This window comes from Myotis nattereri, assembly GCF_964212035.1.
Source record: "Myotis nattereri genome assembly, chromosome: 2".
Lineage (NCBI taxonomy): Eukaryota > Metazoa > Chordata > Mammalia > Chiroptera > Vespertilionidae > Myotis > Myotis nattereri.
Window position 1 is genome coordinate 21,330,885 of NC_138076.1, and position 24,495 is coordinate 21,355,379.

Here is a 24,495-nt window from a genome sequence, read left to right on the forward strand (position 1 = left end):
TGCTCTGTGCCTGATAGGGGGGAGCTCCCCAAACCCCCCCGCCCCCACCAACGGGCCCTGCTCTGTGTGTGATGGGGTAGAGCCATAACCTCCCCATCGGCCCTGCCCCGAGTGTGAGAGTGGCGGCGCCCAAACCCCCTGATCGGCCCTGCTCTGTGGGTGATAGAGGGCGGTGCCCCAACCCCCTGATGGGCCCTGCTCTGTGTGTGATGGGGGCAGCGCCCCAACCCCCCGATTGGCCCTGCTCTGTGCGTGACAGGGTGGCGCCGCAACCTCCCCATCGACCCTGCCTTGAGTGTGACAGGGGACGGTGCCCCAGCCCCCCAATTGGCTCTACCCTGAGCGTGACTGAGGGTGGCATCACAACCTCCCAATCTGCCCTGCTCTGTGCATGACGGGGCGGCGCCCCAACTCCCCAATCGGCCCTGCTCTGAGCCCGACCAGGGGCTGCACCTAGGGATTGGGCCTGCCCTCTGCCACCCGGGAGCAGGCCTAAGCCAGCAGGTCGTTATCTCCCGAGGGGTCCCAGACTGCGAGAGGGCACAGGCCGGGCTGAGGGACCCCCTCCCTCCCCCCGAGTGCACAAATTTTTGTGCACCGGGCCTCTAGTATAGTCATAACTATGTATGGTGTCAGATGGGTACTAGACTTATCAGGTGATCAGTTAATAAGATTTATAAATGTCTAATCAGTATGCTGTACACCTAAAATTAATATAATTAATATAATACATCAACTTTAATTGAAAAGTTTTTGTTTTTCTTTAATTGATCTATGCCTTGGAGTCAGGATATTTTTATGTAAGAGGTGTGGAGGGCAAAGGACATCCCAAGGAGAGGCACCAGCATGGGCAGGAGCGGTAATGGATTGCTCAGACTAGAGCATGAACTTGTGTTGAGGTGGAAACTAAGTCCTATTTGTTGTGGTGGGATCAGCTAATAGGAGACCATAGAGTTAGGCAGAGCAGTTGGCTCTGATGTAGGGCAGTGTGGAATCATGGTAGACCCCTGTGTGCTGATGCTAAAGGATTAGCCCAGTGACAGGGAGTGAGCAGAGAAGACTGACAATTCCTCAGACTGCAGAAGCACCTCCTAAACCATTTAAAAGTACTAAGACTGTGGAGGGTACATTAAAATAGTCAACAAATGTGTGTGTGTGTGTGTGATGTAGAAGGTTTCAAAGAATATGATCAATGTAGAAGGAAATCTAAAAAATGATATTTGGAGATGGAAACGGACATGGCTGGTTTAGTGAAAAAGAAAATGGTAATCATTAACTATAATGACATCTGTGAATTGCTGCCTGGTGAAGAGTAGCTGTCTGGGCTTTCTGTCTGGTGGGTGTTTAGTTCAATGAGTGGCTCTATGCCTAAATCTCAAAAAAGAACACAGACTCTGGTATCAAATATATTTGTTAGTTGTCAAAACTCATAGGAGCCTATTTCAAATAATCACAGCCCACAGGTTTTACGAAGCAGCCCCTTCCTTGCCCAGTCTATAGGTCGGAGATTGAATGCATCTGTCCACACATGCTGCATCTCCCAAGCCTGCTCTCCTAGATCTGCAGCATGTAGCTGCACGAAGCTGGCCACATTTATTCTCTGGCAAAGAGCGGATAAGGCTGGATGTGGGCATGTGGGAGGGAAGGTAGGGATGCAGCTATAAATATCTCCTAAGAACAATGGATACCATGGAAATGCTTCAGGAGCATCCCATATAACAAAGAAAGCAAGAAAGGTGGAAAAGAATCAAATCACCATCAAAAATACATAAATTGTTCTGCCTCTTTTTCTCTCCCCCATCTCATAAATATATATATACAGCACATGCAAAGCAATATTTGCATTATAATACAGTACTAGGAAATAAAGGCATACTGCAGAATGATATATAAAAGATAATTCCATGTTTTTATAGGTAAAAATGATCAATAACTGTCAATTTCATGCAGTTTCCTGCTAATATATATGTGTAAGTATGCACATAATCTCACAATAATCAAAGAGTAATATGCTAATTAGACCAGACAGCCCAACGACAGTCCAGATGTCCTTTCGGACAAAGCTGGGGCTGCAAGGGCCGAGCCCCTTGCACGAATTTTGTGCATTGGGCCTCTAGTACATTTATAAAATAAAGTGAAAAAGCCTGGACTTGTATAGATAACCTAAAGAACACATGACAATTTAAGACACTATTAAAATTAAAAAAAAACACACTCCTGTGCCTTTAGCTTATTAGTACACAAATAATAAGACTGAGTTTTAATTACTCATTACCAATGTCCATTTACCCATAAGGTACCTCCCGGTGTACATTAGATCTTTGGAAAATGGTTTTGATTTTCACAAACTGAAGCTCAGCTGGCTCAAAATTACATTTCTCTATCTGCAGAATACAAAAGGGATATTTCTGGACCCATCAGATACCATAGCTACCCCAAAGCCTCCTAGGGAGGCAGAGACCAAAAGAAGTTCAGTACACAAATCCCCAGATGTGTTGCCAGGAAGTGGTGGTGCCCTCAGTAATTACAAAAACACAAACCCCAATTAATCAGGAGCTCTTGGAGTGGGGCCCAGGCATGGGCATTTTCTTTTAAAAATAAGCTCCCCAGGTGATTCTCATGTGCAGCCAACATTAATAAAACTATGGCCCTAATGGATTAATTTACTAAGGGGTCCTTTGAACATGGCCTTGGAGAGAGGTAAAATCAAAGCAGAGAGGATTTGGTTGACCAAGGCCAAGTGGATGCATGGCCCTCAGCCTTGTGAGAAAATGATTATGCAAACAGAATCAAAGGACATGGACAGTGGGGTGGGCAGTCCTTGCAAAGATGGTGAGGTTGATGGGAAGCCCTCTCTCAGGCTCATGGATTAGAGACTGTTCAGACATTTGAAGATGGGGAAATGCTGTATGCTAGCAGGTTGCTGACATGAGACTGGTATTTCACAAAGTACAGCAGGACCCAATTTTGATGCTGATACTCGAGGACTAAAGCTCTCCTGGGCACCAGAGGTGTCCAGCCTTTTCCACAAGAGTCTGTACACTGACCCACAAGACTCCCTGGCCCTTCGCTCAACAAATCCCCCAGTCCAGCAGAATCCCTTGGAATAAATTTGGCTCTGCTCTAGGAAATCATGTCAAATAGATTTCAAATGGAATGTCATTGCTTGTTATTCTGCTGATTTATGGTGGGTGAAAGCTAGGGAGCCTGCGAGGGTCTACTGGTCCCTGACCATTTTTATCCCTATCAGGAAACTGAAGTTTTGACTTAGTCTCATAAAGCAGCCACAAGGGCCTTCACTCCCTTCCCAGCACCCCAGAAATGCACCAGAACGTGGGGTTGGGACTCATCTACAAGAATCATGCAGTTTTTTGGGGTTTTTTTTTACTCTGAACAAGTGACAAGGATGATCCTATTTATAACATGTTGAAACCATAATATTAGTTAGTAGCTACCATTTATTGATGCTTCACCTGTGCCAGCCCTGTGCTGCACACTTCACATTCATCATGTGTAGTCGCCAGCATCCATCTTCAAGGAAATTATCATTTGCATTTTACTTTGGAGAAGGACACAGAGACCACATAGATAGGATACAAACAATTAAAGATTTAAATCCTGTCTGGGCTCTGAGAGTTTGCACTAATCCCACAACGCCACGCTGCTAATAGTGAGGGCACCAGAGCTGTTTCAGTGGGGAAATGCCCACTCCGGTCCATGGGCCTTGTGGCCTGAGTCCTATCTTGGGACCTTTGCCCTGGGCTTGTCAGCCTCATTCACTCTTTTTCCTGCAGAGCTATACCCAGTGGAACGCATCACCCTGATTTTTTTCACAGCCTGGCTATATTCAATTTTATGTTTCTGGGGAGTAGTTATACATAGCACCCATTTTTAATGGAGCTTCATTTTGCTACCTGGCATCACCTCCGTTCCTGTGGTTTAGAAGGAAGATAATGCAGTTGAGCTCAGCCAGGGTCCTAAACAGATGTTCTGCATGTCTCTCTGTGTAGTCCTAGCAATGCATCACGTTAGATGGCTCAGCCCGGCCTGCCAGCATCGCTGTGCCCATGCCAAGTGCTGTCAGATAGCATGCAATACGCAAAAACTGAGGTTAGGTTCAGACCCCACCGTCGTTTTATTCTAATTCTTGCGTGCATTAGCATCTGGACTTCGCCAGGCGTCACCTGCTCTGGGGAAAGCTGGTGGTGTTAAATTGATGTGATAAGCTGAATGTGAATATTGTGCTGTTTGAAGAAACCTGACTGTATAAAATTCTGAATATGAGCATATCAACTTGAACAAATTCTTATCTTTTATAAGGATTGTTCATTGAAAGAAAGATTTGCCAGAAATTGCCATTTGCAAGGATGGAAGGCAATGGGGAAAATTAAGAAAATATTAAGAACTTTCCCCATATACTGAAGAAGAAAAAAACGGTGGCCTATTGGCAAGAGTGTGATTTACGTGCAACTCTTAACAGCTACTCCCTTAACAAATCAGATGGCAAAACACACAGGAGATGTACTTAAATCACATTGCCAGGGCTTTCTGTCAAAACCAGTATTAAGTGAAGGACTGGGTTAGGGTAAGAATTCCATGAAGAATTCCGAGTAGAGCTGCATCTATCTGCCTGGGAGGGGTTATGGTGCAGTCAGTGAGATGATATTTATGAAGTTCTCAAATGTGTACTGCACTAGGTTTGATTCGGTTAAAAACATAATCCAAAATGACAGTGTCTCACCCCGAGCATGGCTTGCCTTCAGGCAAACGGAGGAAGGGTGCTGCACAAGGTGACCTCGCAAGGTCCCCCGGTCACAGTGTGGTTCTGTGACGGCCTGGCAGCAGCCTCAGTGCTTGCAGTCTGACTGTTCCATCTGAGCCCTTGAAAGGACTAGTAAGAGTGCTGACTCGCCATGCAAATCTTCTGGAGCCTTGGCCTTGGTGTCTGAAATGTGGGCTTCCCAGGTTTCTGTATTGCGGCAGAGCCCTTGGCAGGGATGGGACCAGGCAGGGGGGATGGGGAGTGGAGAGGCTGTGGTATAAAACAGCGTTAAGTCCCAGGTGCCCAGTCGCACGGTGATTTGGACGATTATTGCAGGGTTGTTCGGTGATGGGAGACCGGGCAGGAGAGGGTGGATGGAAGGCAATGGGGAAAATTAAGAAAATATCTCACCTGGGCTCTGGCTCCTGTGGCCCTGCTTCAGTAAAAGTCTGAATGTCTTTTCTCTGTACCCATCTCATCTGACTGCTTCACTGCTCAACACCGTGGCTGTAAAGTGACACCTTTCCATTGAGAGAAACTGTGCATGTTTTAACAATTAATAGAGATCTGAAATCAAAAAGTGTGATTTCTTAAAACATGCCCACAATACCGCATGCATACCCAAGGAGAATGCATAAACAACACAGGTTGGAGCTTTTTATCCAGGCCACGAAAACCGCCGACCAAGACAGGATCCCTTTAAATATTTATTCACTGGTTCATTTTTCTCCCATATATAGTGAAATAGCATCCCTTACCTGAGCCGTCTTCTGGCTGTATATATAAAAAGGGGCAGGCTGCAAGCTCACAGCTCTCATCATGCAGATCAAAATCTAGCAAATGCAACAGAAAGAAACTCTAGTCAGCCTGAGGAAAAAGAAAGGAATGAGGCGATCATCCTAAAAAAGGTTGCAAAACAGGAAAATAAAGAAATAGAGCAAAAAGGAGAAATACTGACAACATAATCCATATATTGTCTGCAAACATAGACAAAATGTTCCTTAATAGAGATAGACCAAATGATATAGGAAATATATCTGCTCCATGTAAATTTATTAAATGCAACTTTTTTCTCTTTCTTTCTTTTAGATAAAAAACCTCTTCATGAGATAAAGCCCCAAAGTAAGTTCTTTTTCCTCTTGTGACTATAATTTATTCTCATATCTGCTGCCTTACTGTTGTATTTGCTTAGGAGCCAAACAGAACTGAAGTTTGCACGAAAGACCCAGGGCTTTTGGGGCTTCTGCTCATTGGGTTTGGAGTCACATATCAGAGGTTTAAATCAGAAAGAAATATGCATGCCCCTCCCCTCCCTCAGAATAAAAGTAAATCTCTCCTGATTCTGCCTGCCTGTAAGTCCATTTCTCTACAACTGTCATCTAGAATTCTCATTTCTGAGGAGATTTACAGCATTACAATTAATAAATACTTGTCAGCACACACTTTCATGAAAAGCAACTTGGACGTCAGCTTGACTACACGCCTCTCCACCTAGGAGGAGGAGGGGGCGCCTGAGAGGCAAACTGTGAAATCCATGGCAAGGGGGTACATGAGGAACCAGTGTTCCACAGTAAAACTATCCGAAACTGAAAATGAGAGGGTGGTGCTGGCTGGAGCCCTGTAATTACAGGCTGGCTTCCTGGGAGGGCCTTTGCGTTATCTCTATCTTATGCAGGCGGTTGAATGGGGGCAGTTCCGCATTCGATCCTATGGGTCAGGCCTTGACTGACCTTGAGGACCATAGAGAGGACTTTTTAAAGATCCCTAGGCTATACCCCGAACCAGTGTATTCATAATGGGGGCGGGGGGTTAGACCCCAACAATCTCTAGTTTTCAAAGCTCCCCAGGTGACTCCAGTGTGCAGCTAGGCTTGAGAACCTCTGTCTTAGAAAAATATTTCACAAAAGGTAGATCAGGGACCACATGCATGAGCATGTTGGGGTGTGGTGGGAGCTTGTTAAATATGCCCCACCTCAGAATAGAACAAATTAATTGGAATCCCTGGTACAGGGCGAGGGGCACTAGAGAATCTACATTATAATATGTTCCCCAAATGATCCTCCAGGGTCCAGAAGTGTGTAAAGCAAGCATCTCAAATTCACGGCCCTTGGGCCGCATGCCTCGTTTACTTGGCCCGTGTTAGCCTTTGAGTTTGACATGCTTGGTGTAAAGCATAGTCAAGATCACAAGGCTTCTTAGCAGTAAGGGAGAGAGACTAGGGCCTGGCAGGTTCAGTTTACAAATCTTGTGGAAGGTGTCCCTGGTCAGTATGGCCCATTTTAGTATAAAATGAATGGTTTTTGATCTTTTTAATCCTAGGGTATTAAAATTCGAATAGCTTTGGAGAGTTAATAGCTCTTATTAGACACCTTCTTTGAAAGAATTAAGTCACTGTGAAGATAGACAGAAATAGGTATCATGGGACAGGGGTCGGGAAACATGAGAGAAGGGTTAGTAAAGCTATTTAAGTTCATAGTTTATTATGTTGCTTCAGTCAGGCTTGAGATATAAAGAAGCCATTGCTCGCAGAGTGTGAAATCATTGCAAAACAACAAAAACAAACTTTCTTCTTTTCTGTGCAGTCTGCTGCCCATAAAGTAATCTTTAGTACTTGGATAGCAACCCTCCTACATCATGTATGCTTGATTTTGTACTCCCTGGAAGATTGGAGGGGGACCTGGTGGTGTATGTGTGGTTGTGTGTCTGTACATGTGCATGTTGAGGGAGGGAGAACAGGAACGGGTCACTGCATATTTGGCTTGTGCCTGAGTCAAGACCTCAGGGTGACAGATTAGATAAATGGACCCTCAACTTCTACCTGTTCACAGACCCTGTGCCACCTGCCAGTTCTGGGGTGTAACACAAGCAAGATCATGGGTATCCATGTGGTGGCCCATGTGAGAGTTACCTAGAAGTGCATGTGTGTTTTTTAAAAAATTAATTTCATGCTTAATTTGTGAGTCCTGTGCCATTCTAATTCAGTTACATCTGTACTTTCAGCCATAAACCCCACAGTAGCTATACCTAGTCCTCGGGGACTCCTGAATTAGTTTTTGCTCGGGGTTCTCGCTCCTGAACACCAAACTTAATTGCTAAATACTGCAACCGAATCGCTTAAACTGTTTTAATTTGTCATTTCCTAAAAATAAAACCTTAACAGAATCAATGTGATTGCAAAAGGCTCCCAGAGGAATCCAACCAGGGTTCTGTAAGCTGCATGGTTAGGCGTGCATTATACAAATTCAGGCTGCGGCTGCTCAGTGAAAGAGAGGCTTGGTTGAAGAGTGCATGAATCATCACTGATGCAAAATCAAAGTCAATTATGAAGATAATTGAGAAACAACCTGTTCCTATATATAGCTGTGCACAGGATCTGTAGCAAGAAAACATCAGAGTCTCGCACACAGTTGCATGGAGGTATAAAAAGAAAGTGAAGTTGTTTGTAAACAAAACAAAACAAAAAACACCAAGAACAGACACAGACAACAGTATGGTGACTGCCAGAGAGAAAAGGGGACGGGGGGGGGGGGAGAGGCAGGTGGAAGAGAGCAAAGGGGGGTGGGGGTTAATGGTGGGTAAAAGAGATTTGACTTTGGGTGATGAGCACATGATGTAGTATGCAGATGGTGTTTTGTTGAGTTGTACACTTGAAACCTATATGGTTTTATTAACCACAGTTACCCCAATAAATTCAATTAAAAAAGAGAGAGAAAAAAAGAAAGTGAAATCTTCAGATATCTGTTGGCAAATCATAATGACAAACTGGGGAAAATATGTGCAGTGCATAGCTCATGAAAGCACTTATTGTAAATGAGATAATTTAATCAATTACGTTTCCTAATGTACTGAGCTGAATGTTTCATTTTCTGCTTCTGCACATCTTAAATTATCTTCAGGTGCTTTATGAGATTTAATCATAGTTAATAGAAACTTCATTACCATCAAATGTGCTTTCAATAAATGTTGTGTAACAATGTCAGGAGGTGCAGTAAAATATAGTAGGCTCTGAATGGCAAACATGCACCCCCAGAGTCAGACTGAGAAATGGTTGCATTCAGACAATGAGATTCCTAGGAGCCTTAGGGATGTGACTTTCGGAAAGGCTGTAAGCTCCTGAGCAGTGACTAGTTCAGAGAGTTCATCTTAGGGGTGAAAAGAATTTAGCTTCTCCTTAGGAAGTAGGTCAGAATCACATATTCTCTCTTCATGTGCTTTCCACAAAGTTGTTTGTATCTAACAGAGTTAAGTATGAATCCAATGAGTAGTTCAAGAGTCAGCTACCTCCAGGTCATCTCCAGCTGAGTATTTCTCAATGACTTTAATCTCAACTTTTTCAAAATTGAATGTATTCTTGTTTGTCCCTATTCTTAATTCAGTACTGCTCCTGTCTTCTCTAGGTCAGTGAATGGTATCCCAGCCACTCAGTTGTCTAGGTCAGGAACTTGGGCAGCCTTCTTGGCCCCTCTATCTTTTTTCCTCTCCCTTCTCCTGCTCAGCACCCAATAAATCATTCTGTTCTGCCACATAAAGAGACCTCAAGTTCATCAACCTTTTCCATTTTCATTCTACTCATATACATCACTCCATTTATTCAACAGGTAGTTATATACTAGTATTTTATTATTTGTTGTTGTTGTTAATCCTCACCTGACGATATTTTTCCATTAATGTTTAAAGAGTGGAAGGGAGGGAGATAGACACAGAGAGAGAAGCATTGATGTGAGAGAGATACATCGATTGGTTGCCTCCCACAAGCACCCCAACCAGGGCTGGGGATCAAGCCTACAACTGAGGTAAGTGCCAGTAACTGGAATCAAACCCAGGACTCTTCAGTCTGAAGGTGGACACTATCCACTGAGCCAAACCGGCTAGGGCTCAACAGGTATTTATTGAGTGTTTACTCCATGCTAGGAAATGTTCTAGGTGGTGGAGGGTCGGCACCTAACACAACAGATACAGTTTCTGCTTCCACAGAGCTCACAATTTTAGTGAGGGGAGATGGAAACAACAATCCAGAAAATATATAGTGCTAAGTGCCATGGAGATGAGGATACGTGTTGTGAGGAGGAATAAAGCACAGTAAGGGGCTCAGGAAAGGTTGGAGGGGGTGTTGCTTTTATGTGTATCAGGTGTTTGGGAAGTTCTCTGTAATAGAATTACGTTTAAGAAGAGACCTGAAGAAAAGCAATGAAACAAACATCTGGATATCTGGGAGGAGAGCATTGCCAGCAAAGGGAACAGCAGGAAACAAAAGCTGTGAGGTAGAAGCTTGCTTGGACTGTCTGAGGAACAACAAGGAGGCCAGGATGTATGGAGCAGAGTGGCAAAGGGAGGAGTCACCATAAGTAAGATCAGAGATGTGGGACAAATGGCCAAGTGTAGTGGAGGCCATTGTAATGATTTTGACCTTTGCTCTGAGCAAGATGGAAAGCCTTTGAGGGTTTTTATCCGTGGTGACGTGGCTGAATATTTTCAAGGATAAACTGTTTCTGCTGGATTGAGTATAAACATACAATGAGAGCAGAAGCAAGGAAACCTCTTAGAATGACCTATTGTAACAATAATCTATGACAATTATCTAGACATTTAGAGTATCCAGGTTCAAGATGATTATGGCTTGAGACTGATAGATAGCATTAGAAACTGTCAAAACACATCATATTCTACATATTTTCTGAAGGCAGAGTCCAAAGGATTTGCTGGTGGACTGGCTATTGAGATTAAGAGAAAAGGATTAGGGTGAAGAAAAGGGTTTTCAGGCAGAAGTAACAGAATGTAGAAGGTATTACATGCCAAAATGGGTTATGAATGATTCCAAAATTTTGCTATGCAACTGCAAGATGGCATTGCCATTTCTGACAAGAGAAAAATTTGGCATAGCAAATTCTGAGGAAACAAGACTTCAGTGTTACAAATGCCAAGTTTGAGATACCTATAAAACATCAAAATGGAGAGGTTGAATAGGCAAGTTGAAAACATGAGTCTGGAGGTCAGAGGTGAGTCCTGGCTAGAGACATAAATCTGGGGCTTGTCAGTGTCCAGAAGATATTTAAAGGCATTAGTTTGAATGAGATCACCGGATAATGAGTGCGAATAGAGAAGGGAAGAGATCTGAGGACTGAGCCCTCAAGGATATCAACACGTAGATGTAGAAGAGGTCAGAAGTCACTGCAGAGGAAACAGAAGAGTCACAGCCAGCATAGTGTGAGAAAAACCAAATGATAAGGAAATGGTATCCCAGAAAAGTTTGAAAGTTCAGGCCATCTTCATTCCTAACTAACCATGATTTCTACAATTTCCTCCCTGTACCTATTCTTGCCCTGCATCAATTCATTTGATCTTTTTAAAATACATTCTGGTGACATCATCTCTGTGTTTAACCCTCTTCAATAGCTCACCATTACTTTTAAGATGAAGTCCAAAGTAAGTAATATGTTTATGATCTGATCTCAACTTTAAAAAAAAAAAATCACAGCAGTTTTTCTTAATCACCTTAATTATTAGCATTTTTCTTCCTGCCCTCTCACCACTTTCTATATTCTTCAGCCAAACAAAGCTTCTTAGTTTTCAGAATACCGAATGCCCAATTTGGATATGATACCCTATACTAGTACACGCTGTTACTTCTGCTTGGAAACTCTTTTCCTCACCTAATCCTATACCTGTTTAACTTATTCTTCCTCCCAGCTTTAGCTTAGGTGTCATTTCTGCAAGGCCTTCACCGACATCCCACCAAGTCTGAATTAGTTACTCTTGTAATTTTCCAAGTATCCAATTATTTCCCTCTTTCTAAAGAATATTTTCAGTACCTTTATACTGGCCTGGATTCCCTTTCTGATAGAAAGAAAGCCCTGCCTTCTGGTAGACAGGATAGTCATTCACGCTTACACCAGTAGCATTCGCTGCTGTGCCTACTATGTATTAGATGTTCAATAATTATTTGTTAAGTTGTGGTCTGACATCTTCCTGCTAACTCCTCACGGGGGCCTTTTATTGTTAAGGTGAAAATAAAGACTTTGCTTCTATCTATCCATTGCTGCCCATTCAGGTAGCAGATATTTATTATACAATTATTCTACATAATAGTCTTTGCCCAGTGAAGCTTGATAGGGAAAAATATGAAAAGTTGCTTCCCCACAATTTCTATACAAGCTAGTAGGAGATGATAAATGATTTGAGAAAATGGGAAGGAAAGGCTGTTTAATAATCATTTAAAGCCCAAATGTATGCCTCCCAGAAGCATTCCCGCCAGAATAGCCAGATTGTGTCCTTAAAGTCTGAAAACTGGGAATGCTCTTCTCATTCGGACATTCCATTCCTCATCTCTTCCTAGCATGTACCAGTTTCCTCTATAGTAGAATCGTGTCTGCAACTTTGGGTGATACATTTAAATTCCCAACAGAGTTCTAAGCTCTTTTATGCTAACATTATATTACAGACTTCGATGCTGATCTTCTTGCCATGCCTTTTTTATTTTCTATTTTGCCCATCATTTTCCTTCATCTCCTGCTGATTATTTTCGATTACATAACTACAGCACTTAACACAAATTGCATGACTTGCTTTATCCTTCAAAATTGTTCCTACTGTGAATCAATTCAACCCATATACATGTGCAATATCTATAGTTTTCTTACCACTTTCAGTTTTCTTATTATTTTATTTTTATCTCATCATAAGCATATGCCTTTTCTTACTACTATTTTCAATGATATCATTGACTCTGCCCTTAATGGACATGATATAGGATTTTGTTCATGAAATAACTTAGAACTAAGGACATAAATGACAAATAAGTAGTAAACCAACATGTTCTTCAGCAACAGAAAAATGCAGATTACTTATTTAAGTGAATTCACAGGACCCATCTCTCCACCTGTTAGTATATTCAAAGTTTATAGAGTTAATATCTTTAATAAAGTCATTTTTTTCAAGGTCTGGAGTTCAAATCCTGTTCTTTTTTATTCTACGGCCCATTTTAACTTGGTCTTTCTATCTGATGGGGAAAGCACAGTTCTTTCACAGTCCAAATGTAGTTAGCAGATAAAAATAAAGGGCCCCCTACTTAAATTTGAATGTCAGATAAATAACTAATGCTTTTTAGCATTACCATGTCCCAACTATTGCATGGGAAATACTTATACTAAAATTATTCTTTGTTGCTCTGAAATTCAAAATTAACTGTCATATTTTTATTTGCTAAATCTGGCAACTTAAAAGGGAGAATAAGACATGTCTAAATGGGCTCTATCAAGAAACATTTTATAAATTAATTCCCTTTATTGCCAATTTTGGTGGAATTATTAGAATTGAAACACACATTGGTGGGGCAGAGCCTTTGTAGTAGGTCTACTTGAAAAAAGTGGGTAATCAGGTTTGGCCAGAGTAGAGTTCATATGGATAAGAAGAGGCCAAAGCAGTTGAAAAATGGGATGGGGCAGAATATAAAGTATTTTGAGTTGTAAGATAACTTCCTGTTGGAATGGACTCATAGCGCACTGAAAGGTATTAGAGTGGCAGTACCAGAACCAAGCTTGGGAAGAGTAATCCATGTGTAAAATGGTTCAGTGATCAAAGACTGGGAGCATGCGTACTAGGTAACACATACTGCAGTGTGGGCATCAACTGTTGAAATTGAAATGTGAGAGGCCCTGGGGATATACTCATTAAGGTGTGTGAGTGGAAAATATTTAATGAGATAAGAAGGATGAATTTGTGATTTCCTCTATGCAGATGACAAATTTGAGATGTAGCACCACATGCAGGTGGTTTTGTCCACCAAAAAGGACAGAAATGTGGGATGATATGTCAGACAGAAGATGAGGCAGGAGATCTTGATGGGAAACTATTTGGCATTAAGGGAATCGTTAGCACTGCTGGTGTGTGAATGATTACCCAACTAGGGAAGCATAGAGAAAGAAAGAAGGGCCAAGACCTAACTTTAAAGCCCATTTATAGAACTATGAGACTGAAGGGTAGTTACTAAACAGTAAGAAAGAAGGTAGGAGAATCAAATTTAAGGGACTTTTTTTTCCCTAGAAGGTAGATTGGCTATTGTTGTCTACTGCTGAGAGAATAAGACAGAGAGCATTGCTGTTGAAAATAACCTTCGGACAGTGGTTCGGGCCAAAGAAAGACTTTAGAGGGAACAGTCAAATGATAGAGAAATAGTGGGCTTGTCAAATTATCCTACACCCTGTCAATGGGCTAGGCAAACATAAGAAGAAATGAAGTTGTCCTGTGGGTTCTGATAAGGATAGATCTACAAGACATTATACATGGAAAATAAGCAAAGTACAGTAAAGGAAGTTTAATCTGGAGCCTTTAGGGTAAAGAGAAAATAAATGAAGGACACTTACTTTTTTTTACTGAAAGGGTCTCAAGGTACTAACCAGAGTGGCTACTTTTGGAGAAAGGGTAGTTGGAGGATAAGTTTTCCCTTTGCATAGTGAAACTTTTCTAAAACGTTTTCTTATTTTATATTCAACTTACTCCTTTAACAGGGGCATGGGGTAAAAGGTTAGCAAAATTATGAAACATGTATTAAGAAATGTCTAATGTTAAAAATATTTAAAGTTTTTTTCAAACAAAGAGCTAAGGATTCTATGGGTGTAAAGCAGGCTGCATCTGTGAGAAATTTATTAGAAAACGAGTTGCAGCAAGGATTTGGGGAGAGTTGATTAGGGAAACTAGACTATGTTTATAGGCAAAGGGCAAGGCTCGAAGTTGGAGGAAATTTTTGAAGATCCAAGACAAACAGGGAATAATGAATGAGGGCAGATCCCAGTGGAGGCAGGAGAGGATGTGATCAGAGCTCCCTGACACAGAAGAGGAGCAGCTCTGCAGGGAGTAGAGAAGAGGAAAGAAAGACTGCATGCATGAGGAAGCAGAGGGATTTTGAGTTGTAGGGCAGAGAACTCACATGGGATGATCTCTATTTTTCTCACCTAAAAGAGGGCTGGTGAGAAGCAGGAGTCTTGAGAAAGGAAACAAAGATCAGAGTAACTGTTTTAAGAAAAAACGTGTTTGGACACGGGACATGAATGGAATCATTATTCACCTGTAAGAAGGCCCAGCCGGCCAGTAGGGTTTGTGACTTCCTCCAAGCAAGGCAATGTAACCTGGCACAGGCATATACAGAGCAGAGAGAAGGGGCTAGGAAGTCACGCAGAGTAATGGTTAAGCAGCTTGGGAGTGAAGACAGATGTGCATTTAAACCCTGGCTTTGTCATTGTCTAATTACGAAGCCTTGCGTAGTTTCTACCTTATGTCATATCTGTAAAAAAGGAAATATAACATCTTTAAATAGATTTGGTTGTAGGGATGAGAATGTGGTCACATCTGTAGTTTCAAAAATTTGAGCACAAACAATGCTCAGTTACTGGGTTACTCTTGTGTCTAGAGGTAGTCAGTGGAGTGATCAGAAGAATAGGGGATAACAGTTAGAGAGGGGCTGAGCCTATCCTAATCCATTGATTCTGGAACTAGAGAGCCTGGGATTGAATCCCAGCTCTGCTCCTTACCAATCAGGAAGCTTTGGGCAAGGCAAGTGATTTTCTTGCCTTGGTTTACACATTTGAATGGGGACATTTTTACATGGTTGTTGGAAGATCAAAATGAGTTAATAAGTGTAAAGTACTAGGCCAGTACCTGGCATATAATATTGTAAGTATTACTTAAGAATTTGCTATTGTTGTCATTAACTAGAACAAGAAAGTAACAATCACCACAATAATAATAATGATGTTTTTGAGGATGGGAGATTGAAAAAGAAGCTGAGATGTTGATTGGTAAATGGGGTTAAGAGATTCCAAGGAATGCAAATTGGAATTGCTCACAATGGCTGACTATTTAAAAGCTATTTTCTTATGTGTTAAAGAAAAAAAATGTTGCTTCCAAGTGACAGCAGGTATAAACAGCTCTAACAATGACTTCTGTTATATCGTATTTCAGCATGCAGTTAATATTTTGGCATATCACCCTGTATCCACAGCACTGCCTGGGGTGGAGACTTGGGGGTGGAGTTCATGAGGTGACTATAACCTTCCAGGTCCAGAACAGCAGATGGTTCTTTAATTGTCATTAAAGATGTTCTTTAATTGGTTAGCCTCTCTCACCCTTCTCTTTGTGAATATTTACTGTGTGGATGCCTTAGTAATTCGCTGTCTCCTCTATATACCAGTTCAAGTTATTGTTGTTTGTATGAAATGAGATCTATGGTCATTCTATATCTAATAGGAGATAGAAAAAAATAAACATGTTTTGAAGGGCATTTGCTATGCTCCTTCATTAATTCTGTGTCGCTACCTAATCCTGTAAAATAAATTCTAACCTGATATATACTTAAGCTTATACCATGGGAATTAAGTTAAATTTACATTAACAAGTGGCATCAATATGTCTTTCAGATGGGAGTCAGGTACAGACATAAACGCAAACTAAGTAAACAGCCCTTCTATTTAATCCTTTGGGGAAACTGCTTAGTAAAAATGAGTAGGATGGTTGTAATTCATAAAGCCATCGGACTTGTTAATGCCTCCTCCTTGAACTGTGAAGTTCAAAGGTGCTTTGAAGGGTCATTTAGCTCCTCTCACCAGCCTTAACCCCAAAAATAAATAACTGCAGACTATTGTAAATTCATTCTGTCTCTTAGAGACTTTCTAAAAGGAGAGTTCCCAATCTCACTCGGAAATACAGTGCAGTTTTTTAACAGCCCTCATTGTAGAAAAGGTCATTTTAATATCTAACCAGAGTCCCGATTGCTGTAATAAAAGGCCACGTCCTCCTTTTCATCCCTGTTAGAGATGGCGGAAGACTTGGTTACTAGCTTCAGCATAAATGAAGGGTTATTGAGCACCTACGGTGGGCCAGTTCTTCCCTTATAACAACCCTTTCTGCATTAAAGATCACCACAACTCACTTTACAGCTCTTTTCTCCAGCCCAAATAAACCCATAAACATTTCCCTGCCAGGGTCCTTGTTTCCAACTCTCTACTGAACATGTTCTGCAGTATTTTCTGAACAATTTGGGGATACAAGAGATGTCTCAGTCAGTTCTCAGACGTTTTGTTTGTTATCTCTGACCTATAGCTTGTACACAACAATCTGTCCTGCCACCAGGCTGGGTCCTTCCAAGTTTTACCTAAGCTTTTTGATTTTTGGATAGAGGAAAATAAGGATGAAAACACAGAAAAAAACATCAATAAGACATAAATTTGTAAAGCTTCACCTATGAAATAGAAAGTCACAGAAAAGTATCCTGTGTCCACAAAAAAAAAAAAAAAAAGCAGAACAGCCCAATCCATCATGGGGTACCAAAGCTTTTGTTCAAAATCTCTTAAGCAAAGAAACCAGCAACACAAGTGTATGTGAGCGAGCAAACAGATGTAAATGTACATGTGTGTAAATGCACAAAAAAATAGAGTCCATGTGGCAGGGGTTCTAAAACTAACCTCAGACTGTGCTTCCTTTAATATAGGGTGTCCCAAAATTCATGCAAGATTTGAATTTTGCGTGAGCATTAACAACAACAAAAAATAAAAGCCTAATTTTACTTGGTTTATTGAATCAGATTCTAATATCTGTTGCTCTTTGATTTCAATCCCTTCAATTTGATAAGCATTACCAAGTACCAATTATGTCCCAGGAGCAGGGACAATGAAGACCACGGCTTTGCGTATGTGCCAGCAAAGCTGTGGAGGCCATTTACCCGATGTGCTATTCCATACATAAACCTATACTGTATACTTAATGAATCAATAAAAAAATTACAATTTTTAATTATAAACCTGTGTTTTCTACCAAAATTACTTCTTGCATGAATTTTGGGACATTCTATATTTCTCTTCCAAGGCAAGAAATTAATAAATAGTTTCACACAATGATTTGCAAAATTTCTTGAGGGAAACTGTAGATATACTACTGCTTTTGAAAAGTTTAGAGCAGTAAGGAAGAATGCGTTGGCATTCAGATACTTAACAATAAAAAGTATCATCCAAAATGAGTTCTAGGAACTATAAGAGATACAAGAGTTTAGATGACCATAGGTTGGCAGGGACGGTGAGACTGTACAGGACAGAGTTACTTTCTTGGGGGAGGGGACCTTTAGCTGTCACCTGACAGGTAGATAGAGATGGGTAATGCCTAGATCAGTGATGGCGAACCTTTTGAGCTCGGCGTGTCAGTTAAGTTAAAACCCTAACTTAACTCTGGTGCCGTGTCACATATAGAAATTTTTGATCTTTGCAACCATAGTAAAACAAAGACTTATATTTTTGATATTTATTTTATATATTTAAATGCCATTTAACAAAGAAAAATCAACCAAAAAAAAATGAGTTTGCGTGTCACCTCTGACACGCGTGTCATAGGTTCGCCATCACTGGCCTACATGCCTGCTGGGGTGAGGGATGTATGACAATGACCTGTCACTGTAATATGAAAGGTAAACAGGCCTTTCACTAGCAGGCATCCACCTAGCAGGAAGTTAATTACAATGGCATTTGAAGCATACAGCAGTGCAGCGAAGAAGGGGAGGAGCACAGGAATGGACGTGGAGAAGCTGTCAGGCCGTGGGAAGCGCCCACACCATGTGGCCATGATGGTAGAGCAGTTCCCCTGGGAAGGAGTGGTAGTGGCTTCTGATGTTCTGAGCAGAGCTGAATGTGTGCTTCTCTGTATGCATATGCACACATGTATGTGATGATTCTGTAGTGGCTCCCCTCCAAGTGCTCATGTGCTCACAGACACACATATACTCATGGTGGAAAATGTGGAACTAAACCTCAGGGTCTTCTGGCCAGTCCTGAACATACGTGAAAAGAAAAATCAATGAGTATTTATAAGCACACAGAAATCCTTATAGGGAAAACCACTCTATTCTCTTGAATGGACAGATTAGACATTGATGTAGAGGAGAATTGAGGAAAATAAAAGAATGAGGTTAAATAAAAGCAGGTAGATAGAGAAAAGAAGAGCAAAGAAAGAAGACAAAGAAGAAAGAAGCACTGTGAGCCAACTTCCAAAGAATCTGAGCTGTAGGTGAGGATGTCTGGTACACTCTCTTGAGACATACACATGTAGCTTTGAATACATGTATCTACCTGTAGCTGTACTTGGACACCAGGATTTACCACTTTTAGACAAGAAACAGCTGAGAATATGGACCATGTGTTAATTCAGCCATGCATCCTCATTTTCATTGCATGGTTGGCTGTCAACAAGTACTGCATAAATGAAAATATTATATCCCGAACTTTCTAATTCCTAGGACAGATTGTTATTGTAAAATAGATACCACTGTGTTTATCTTTATGTAGAAGTCCGTTGACTTCTGGCTTTTAGACTGCACTAAGTGCTGGGATGAACCTTATAATGAGGTGGGGCTCGCCATAAAAGCCTCTTCCCTTTTTACCCACTCTCTCCAAAGTCCCTCTACTCATTTTTTTTAAAATTCTATAATTCAGTATTTAATTTCCTTAAGTCACGTAGATTCTGCAAACATTCCTGGGAAAGGAAACACAGTGATCCATATCACACACTTAAACCTCAATCTAAAGGCACATGTAGATTCCTCTTCTAAACACAGGATTTGTATCTGAAGGGAGGAGAATTCTGGTTACCTGGTAACCTGGATAGCAGGGATTAGATAATAAAGATAAAGATGAGAATCTAGAGGAGCAAAGACAACTTGTTCTTGCTACTCAGTTTAGTCTCAGAATGTATGTGTCCAGTGATGTCCATTTTCAGCAGACGTATTTGCCCTGGTCATCCTCCTGGCTTCTGTCCCTTCCTATTTTAGTACCTGGAAAGCCAAAGATGTCTTTGTCTGTACTTTGCCAACTCAGCCAAAGAGCAGCTGCGTTCTGGATGCTGCCAGGCTGTTTTTCTGTGGGTGCTCAGTTGCTGAGCAGGTGTGTTCTCCCCAGATGCACCTTTTATGATGATAAGTATCATCAGTCATCAGTGCCCAAGGAACTGGAGGGAAAGGGGAGAAAAGGTCAATGGTTTCAATCCAAAGTTCTCACTGCTCCTGGTACCCTGGCTTTTTGTATCTGTCATGTTCCATTCCTCTCTCTCCTCTGAGAATAATTTATTATTTCCTCAAAGGAACCTGGGTAGCAGGGGTTGGGTAATAAAGATGAAGGTGAGAATTCAGAGGAGCAAAGACACAGGCAGATGTTGGAACTTTTCCCCCCATGTGACATAGATATTGGAACTTTGGACTTGTCATGAACCATTGTGCCTATTGTTTTGGTTGGTCAAAGAAGACAACCACAAATACCTCCATTCCTGTCTCTCCTTTGGGCCATCACAAAGTTGGAACTAAAGCTTAAGTCACAGCCCTGTTTCTCCTAGGCTATTATGGTTATTAAAGGTGTCTGATAGCCCTGGCCAGTGTGGCTCAGTTGGTTGAGTGTCAACTCATGCACCAAAGGTCACCAGTTGGATTCCCAGTCAGGGCACCTCTGGGTTGTGGGTTCGGTCCCCAGTAGGGGGCATGCAGGAGGCAGCCAATCACCTGTTTTGTTCTCATTGATGTTTCTCTCTCTCCCCCTCCCCCCCCCTCTCTCTCTCTAAAATCAATGAAAAGTTTTGTTTGTAAAGTTGTCTGATAATCCTCTGACCTTTTGGGTGATTGTGTTCTCCCTCGCAAATTATTTTTCTGTGTTTACTGCCTTATTACCGAACTGGTTCTGCTTGATTTCCTTGTTCACTCTTTAATTTGGTAGCACCTTATTTTACAGTCCACTGACTTTGTTGAAAATAAATTCATTTTACTTGTGTGGTTAGTATTACTCATTTGATAACATAAGCACCAAATTAGGGTGCGGTGAATGCATAGTAAGAGCTGTGCAATTACAAAGTAAATATATAATGGTTTTATTTTATCCTCCAAGCCCAGCACAGGGTGACACAGCAATTACTTTTGGACCTATTAAGTGCACTGACCACATAATCTGTAAAGAGATTAATTACGTAGTTAGCATTTGCCACCTTCCATTTCCACACACCTTCCAAGATTACACCTCCTTTAGGATTATGTAGTCTTGGATAAACTTCATGCTGAATTATAGTAGCCATGATGCATCTCTTTAGGAATGAACCATACCCAATGTGCATTGAGCAAAAGAGTTGAAAATCGACTACAACATATCTTGGGGGATGGGGAGACACCTGCAGTCTAAATTCAAACTAATGCTTTTATTTTTGCTTTGCCCATGCGTTCAATAGGATGGAGTAGGAGAGGTATGGGAGAAACAGCATGTGCCCTCTTAGAGACCCGTCCTCTTCCACAAAAAAAGTATTCGAGTCTAGCATCTAATTGGTGCTAGAAAACATTTACCATGGACATAGAGCCCCTAGGCCCAAGACCTTTCATCTATCACAACAGAAATCCTCTCAAAATGATTGTATATACTCTAAACTGGTGTTGTTAATGTGTTCTCTTAAAATGAATGATGTGTGCCACAGCTAAAAGCCCTAATTGCAAACTCTGGTCTACTCTTGTGACTCACAGACCATGTGTTATCTTCTAGCCCCAGATCACTCTCCACGAATGCATGTGCCCAGGTCATATATAAGTAAAACAGTTCACCCATATTCTGTCCTTGTATGTGGGTCTCATGTTTCCCCTCTAACAAAACTAAAAAAAAAATGTAGGTAAATATGACTTCCTAAGAAGTTGCCTGTTTTTATTTGAAAATATATTCTTTGCAAAATTGATTGTCTTCAAGATTCTTTTACATGGTAAGCTATCTTAATGCAGTTAAGATATTTGACTAGCATCCCTTTGATTTATGCAAGGTATTTCAGAAACGTGACTGTTGTTGGAAAGAGAGTATAACTTGTGGCTAGCTGCATATATAATTTTCTTTGAGCCGTAGCTCCAAAAACCCAATAACATTTCATTTTGTATCATGGGGTGGCTCTTTGGCTCTGTGCCCATGTTGGCCACTTAGGATTTCTCTTGTGTCTTTCAGGCATTGAGAATGCCAGCGACATTGCTTTGTACTCGGGCTTGGGTGCTGCAGTCGTGGCTGTTGCAGTCCTCGTCATTGGTGTCACCCTTTATAGACGGAGCCAGAGTGACTATGGTGTGGACGTCATTGACTCTTCTGCATTGACAGGTGGCTTCCAGACCTTCAACTTCAAAACAGTCCGTCAAGGTCAGCGGCATAGGTTACCCCAACAGCACGTCCTCAGGACCAAAGACTATGCTCACACAGGACTCCGTGTTCATTGGCCCTGTGTGAACATAGCACTTGGCACTGGGGGCCGCTGCCAAATTGTCTTCATACATTAGGAAACCTAAGTGCTTGGCTTTTAGGACAAATGGCTCTCAATTGACCATTAGCAACATTTAAATGAGGTATTTCTGTCTTTAGTAAGTTACTTTTTCACAGATTATCCAAATTTCTATTTTAACAAGACTGCTTTGAGGGTATATAATTTAGATCACTGAAATTCTGATTATTCAAGGCTAAGGACTAACTACTATACTGCAACCTCCCAGACACATATATTACACTATTTATTAGGTGGAATTATTTTTGTACTTCTGTTCTAAATAAAAGGACTCTTGATATATGATGGGTCAGTTAGCCAAAGAAAAAAATGAAATTCCTAGTTTAAATGACTCTCAGCTGTTGCCCAGTCAAGCAATCTTTTGTTGCGAGGGGAAAGGAAAATCCATCATACGAAACTACAGCAATGCTCATTTTCAAAATGAAGAGCCATTGAATTCTCTTATAGGAACTACATCTATTTCTGATTGGTGATGAGACAGACACAGTTTTAATTTTAGAGAAAAAAAATGAAACTCTCTTCAGTGAATGAAGATTTTTTACATGGACTCTCATCACCTTTATTTCTGGCTATTACATATCAATATCACCTGTACCACAGGACAAGAAGAAGTCTCACTGCTTGGCAGGTTCTGAAGTGGAAACCCAAGGGCACTAGAAATTGGGAGAAACAAAATGCTTTCAGTTTCACCACTCACTTCTAGGCACCGAAGTTTCATGTCTGAGACTGAGTAGCCTTATACAGGGTTTAGTATATATTATTTTATTAGAAATAAATCCAATTAAGACCTAATATTTAGGCTCCATAAGAAACTAGAAATAGAGACTTCAGGTCAAGATGGCAGAGTAGGCAATCACTGTGCTCACCTCCTTCTATGACCACATCAAAATTACAACTAGCTGAAGGGAATTCCTATAACCTGGGATATAAGAAGAAGCCAAGCTGAGACAGGTAGAAGGGGTGGAGAAGCAGAATGGGCAGGTCCCACAGCCATGGTGTGGCAGTTAAAAATGAGAAAAGCTATTTCAGCTGAGAGGTCCCAGTCCCACACCAGGCTCTCCAGCCCTGGAAATGAAGTTCCCATAGCATCTGGCTGTGAAAATAAGCAGGGATTGTGTTTAAGTGGGATGGAGGGCTGCTGCAGACCTAGTAGCTATAGTTCTTAAAGATACCATGAGCAGACTCACAGAAACACAAACTTACTTACCGGCTCAACTCCAGCCCGGGGGCAGTAGCTCACAAAGCACCAGGGGCAGACAGAGAGGAGGTGATCTGACTAACTTCAGAATGAGGGCTGGTGGGGGCAGGGGTCAAGGTAGCTGTCTCCCTAGGGAGAGTGCTGGCAGAGGCCATTGTTCCTTTGTTGAGGCCTTCCCTCCCCCAATCTTCAGGCATAGGACAGAGCCAAATCTGAGACCCTGCCCCACCCAGCTGCCTCACCACCCACACTACTTTCAGTGTTTCTTTCACATAGGTGTCCTGCCTCAGTTTAGACTGCTAACTTTATAAAATCTTTCAAGGTCCATAAACCCCAATCAAATGGCAGCTGGCCTCAGCATGCCCTGTACCTCTTGCTAAGTGGTCCGAGGCCTGGCAGTAGTGACAGCCAGCCTCAGTTCACAGTCCAACCTCTTTCAGCACAGGTGACAACCAACCACAGATCACTTTGTAGCTTCTAACAGGTGGCTGCAGGCCAGACACAGGTAAAATCTGACCATGGGATGCATCAGAGTCCTTCCCAAGAGGCCCCAGAACCAACACTCCAAGTGGCCAGCTTCTTACCACACCAGAGCATCCCCCAAGCATTCCACAAATGACATACCCAAGGCAGACTCAGCAGACAACTGAAGTGAATCCTGCTACATGGAGTCAGCCCCCGCACAGTACCTTGTTTTCTGTAGCCCCAGGAATTTCTCACAGCCAGTCTTTCCAAAGGTTAGTCTCATCCACTGATGTCACAGCAGCAGTCGAGACTCAACTACATCAGGAGGGCACCCAACCCATACAAGGGATACCAGGGAGCACCCAGCTCAGGTGACCAGAGAGATGGCACCTCTGAGCCCCAAAGGACATTTACTAGGTAAGGCCACCCTGCCAAGACTGGGAGACATAGCAGATCTACCTAATACATAGAAATATACACAAGGGGTCAGCCAAAATGAGGAGACAAAGAAACATGTTCCAAATTAAAGAACAAGGCAAATTTTCAGAAAATAACTGAACAATATGGTGTCAAGCAATCTACCAGATAGAAAGTGCAAAGGATGCTCATGACTTAGGGGAAGAATAGGTGAACTCAGGGAGAATTTCAACAAAGAGATAGAAACCATTAAAAAAAATCAAAATGCAAAATACATTAGAGGGAATCAAATAAGATTAGATGAAGCAGAATACTGAATCAGTGATCTGAAAGACAAGGTAGTGGA

At 41.7% G+C, this 24,495-nt stretch overlaps 1 protein-coding gene across 1 annotated transcript in view; it reads left to right on the forward strand.

Annotated features, from left to right (window-relative positions):
* UNC5D (unc-5 netrin receptor D) overlaps positions 1 to 24,495 on the forward strand; it is a gene marked incomplete at its 5' end in the record, with an annotated part of 512,639 nt that overhangs the window by 422,360 nt on the left and 65,784 nt on the right. The window contains 2 exons of the mRNA XM_081083068.1: positions 5,852 to 5,884; positions 21,745 to 21,930. Coding sequence (XP_080939194.1) covers positions 5,852 to 5,884; positions 21,745 to 21,930 — 219 coding nt within the window. The remainder of the gene's footprint in view (positions 1 to 5,851; positions 5,885 to 21,744; positions 21,931 to 24,495) is intronic.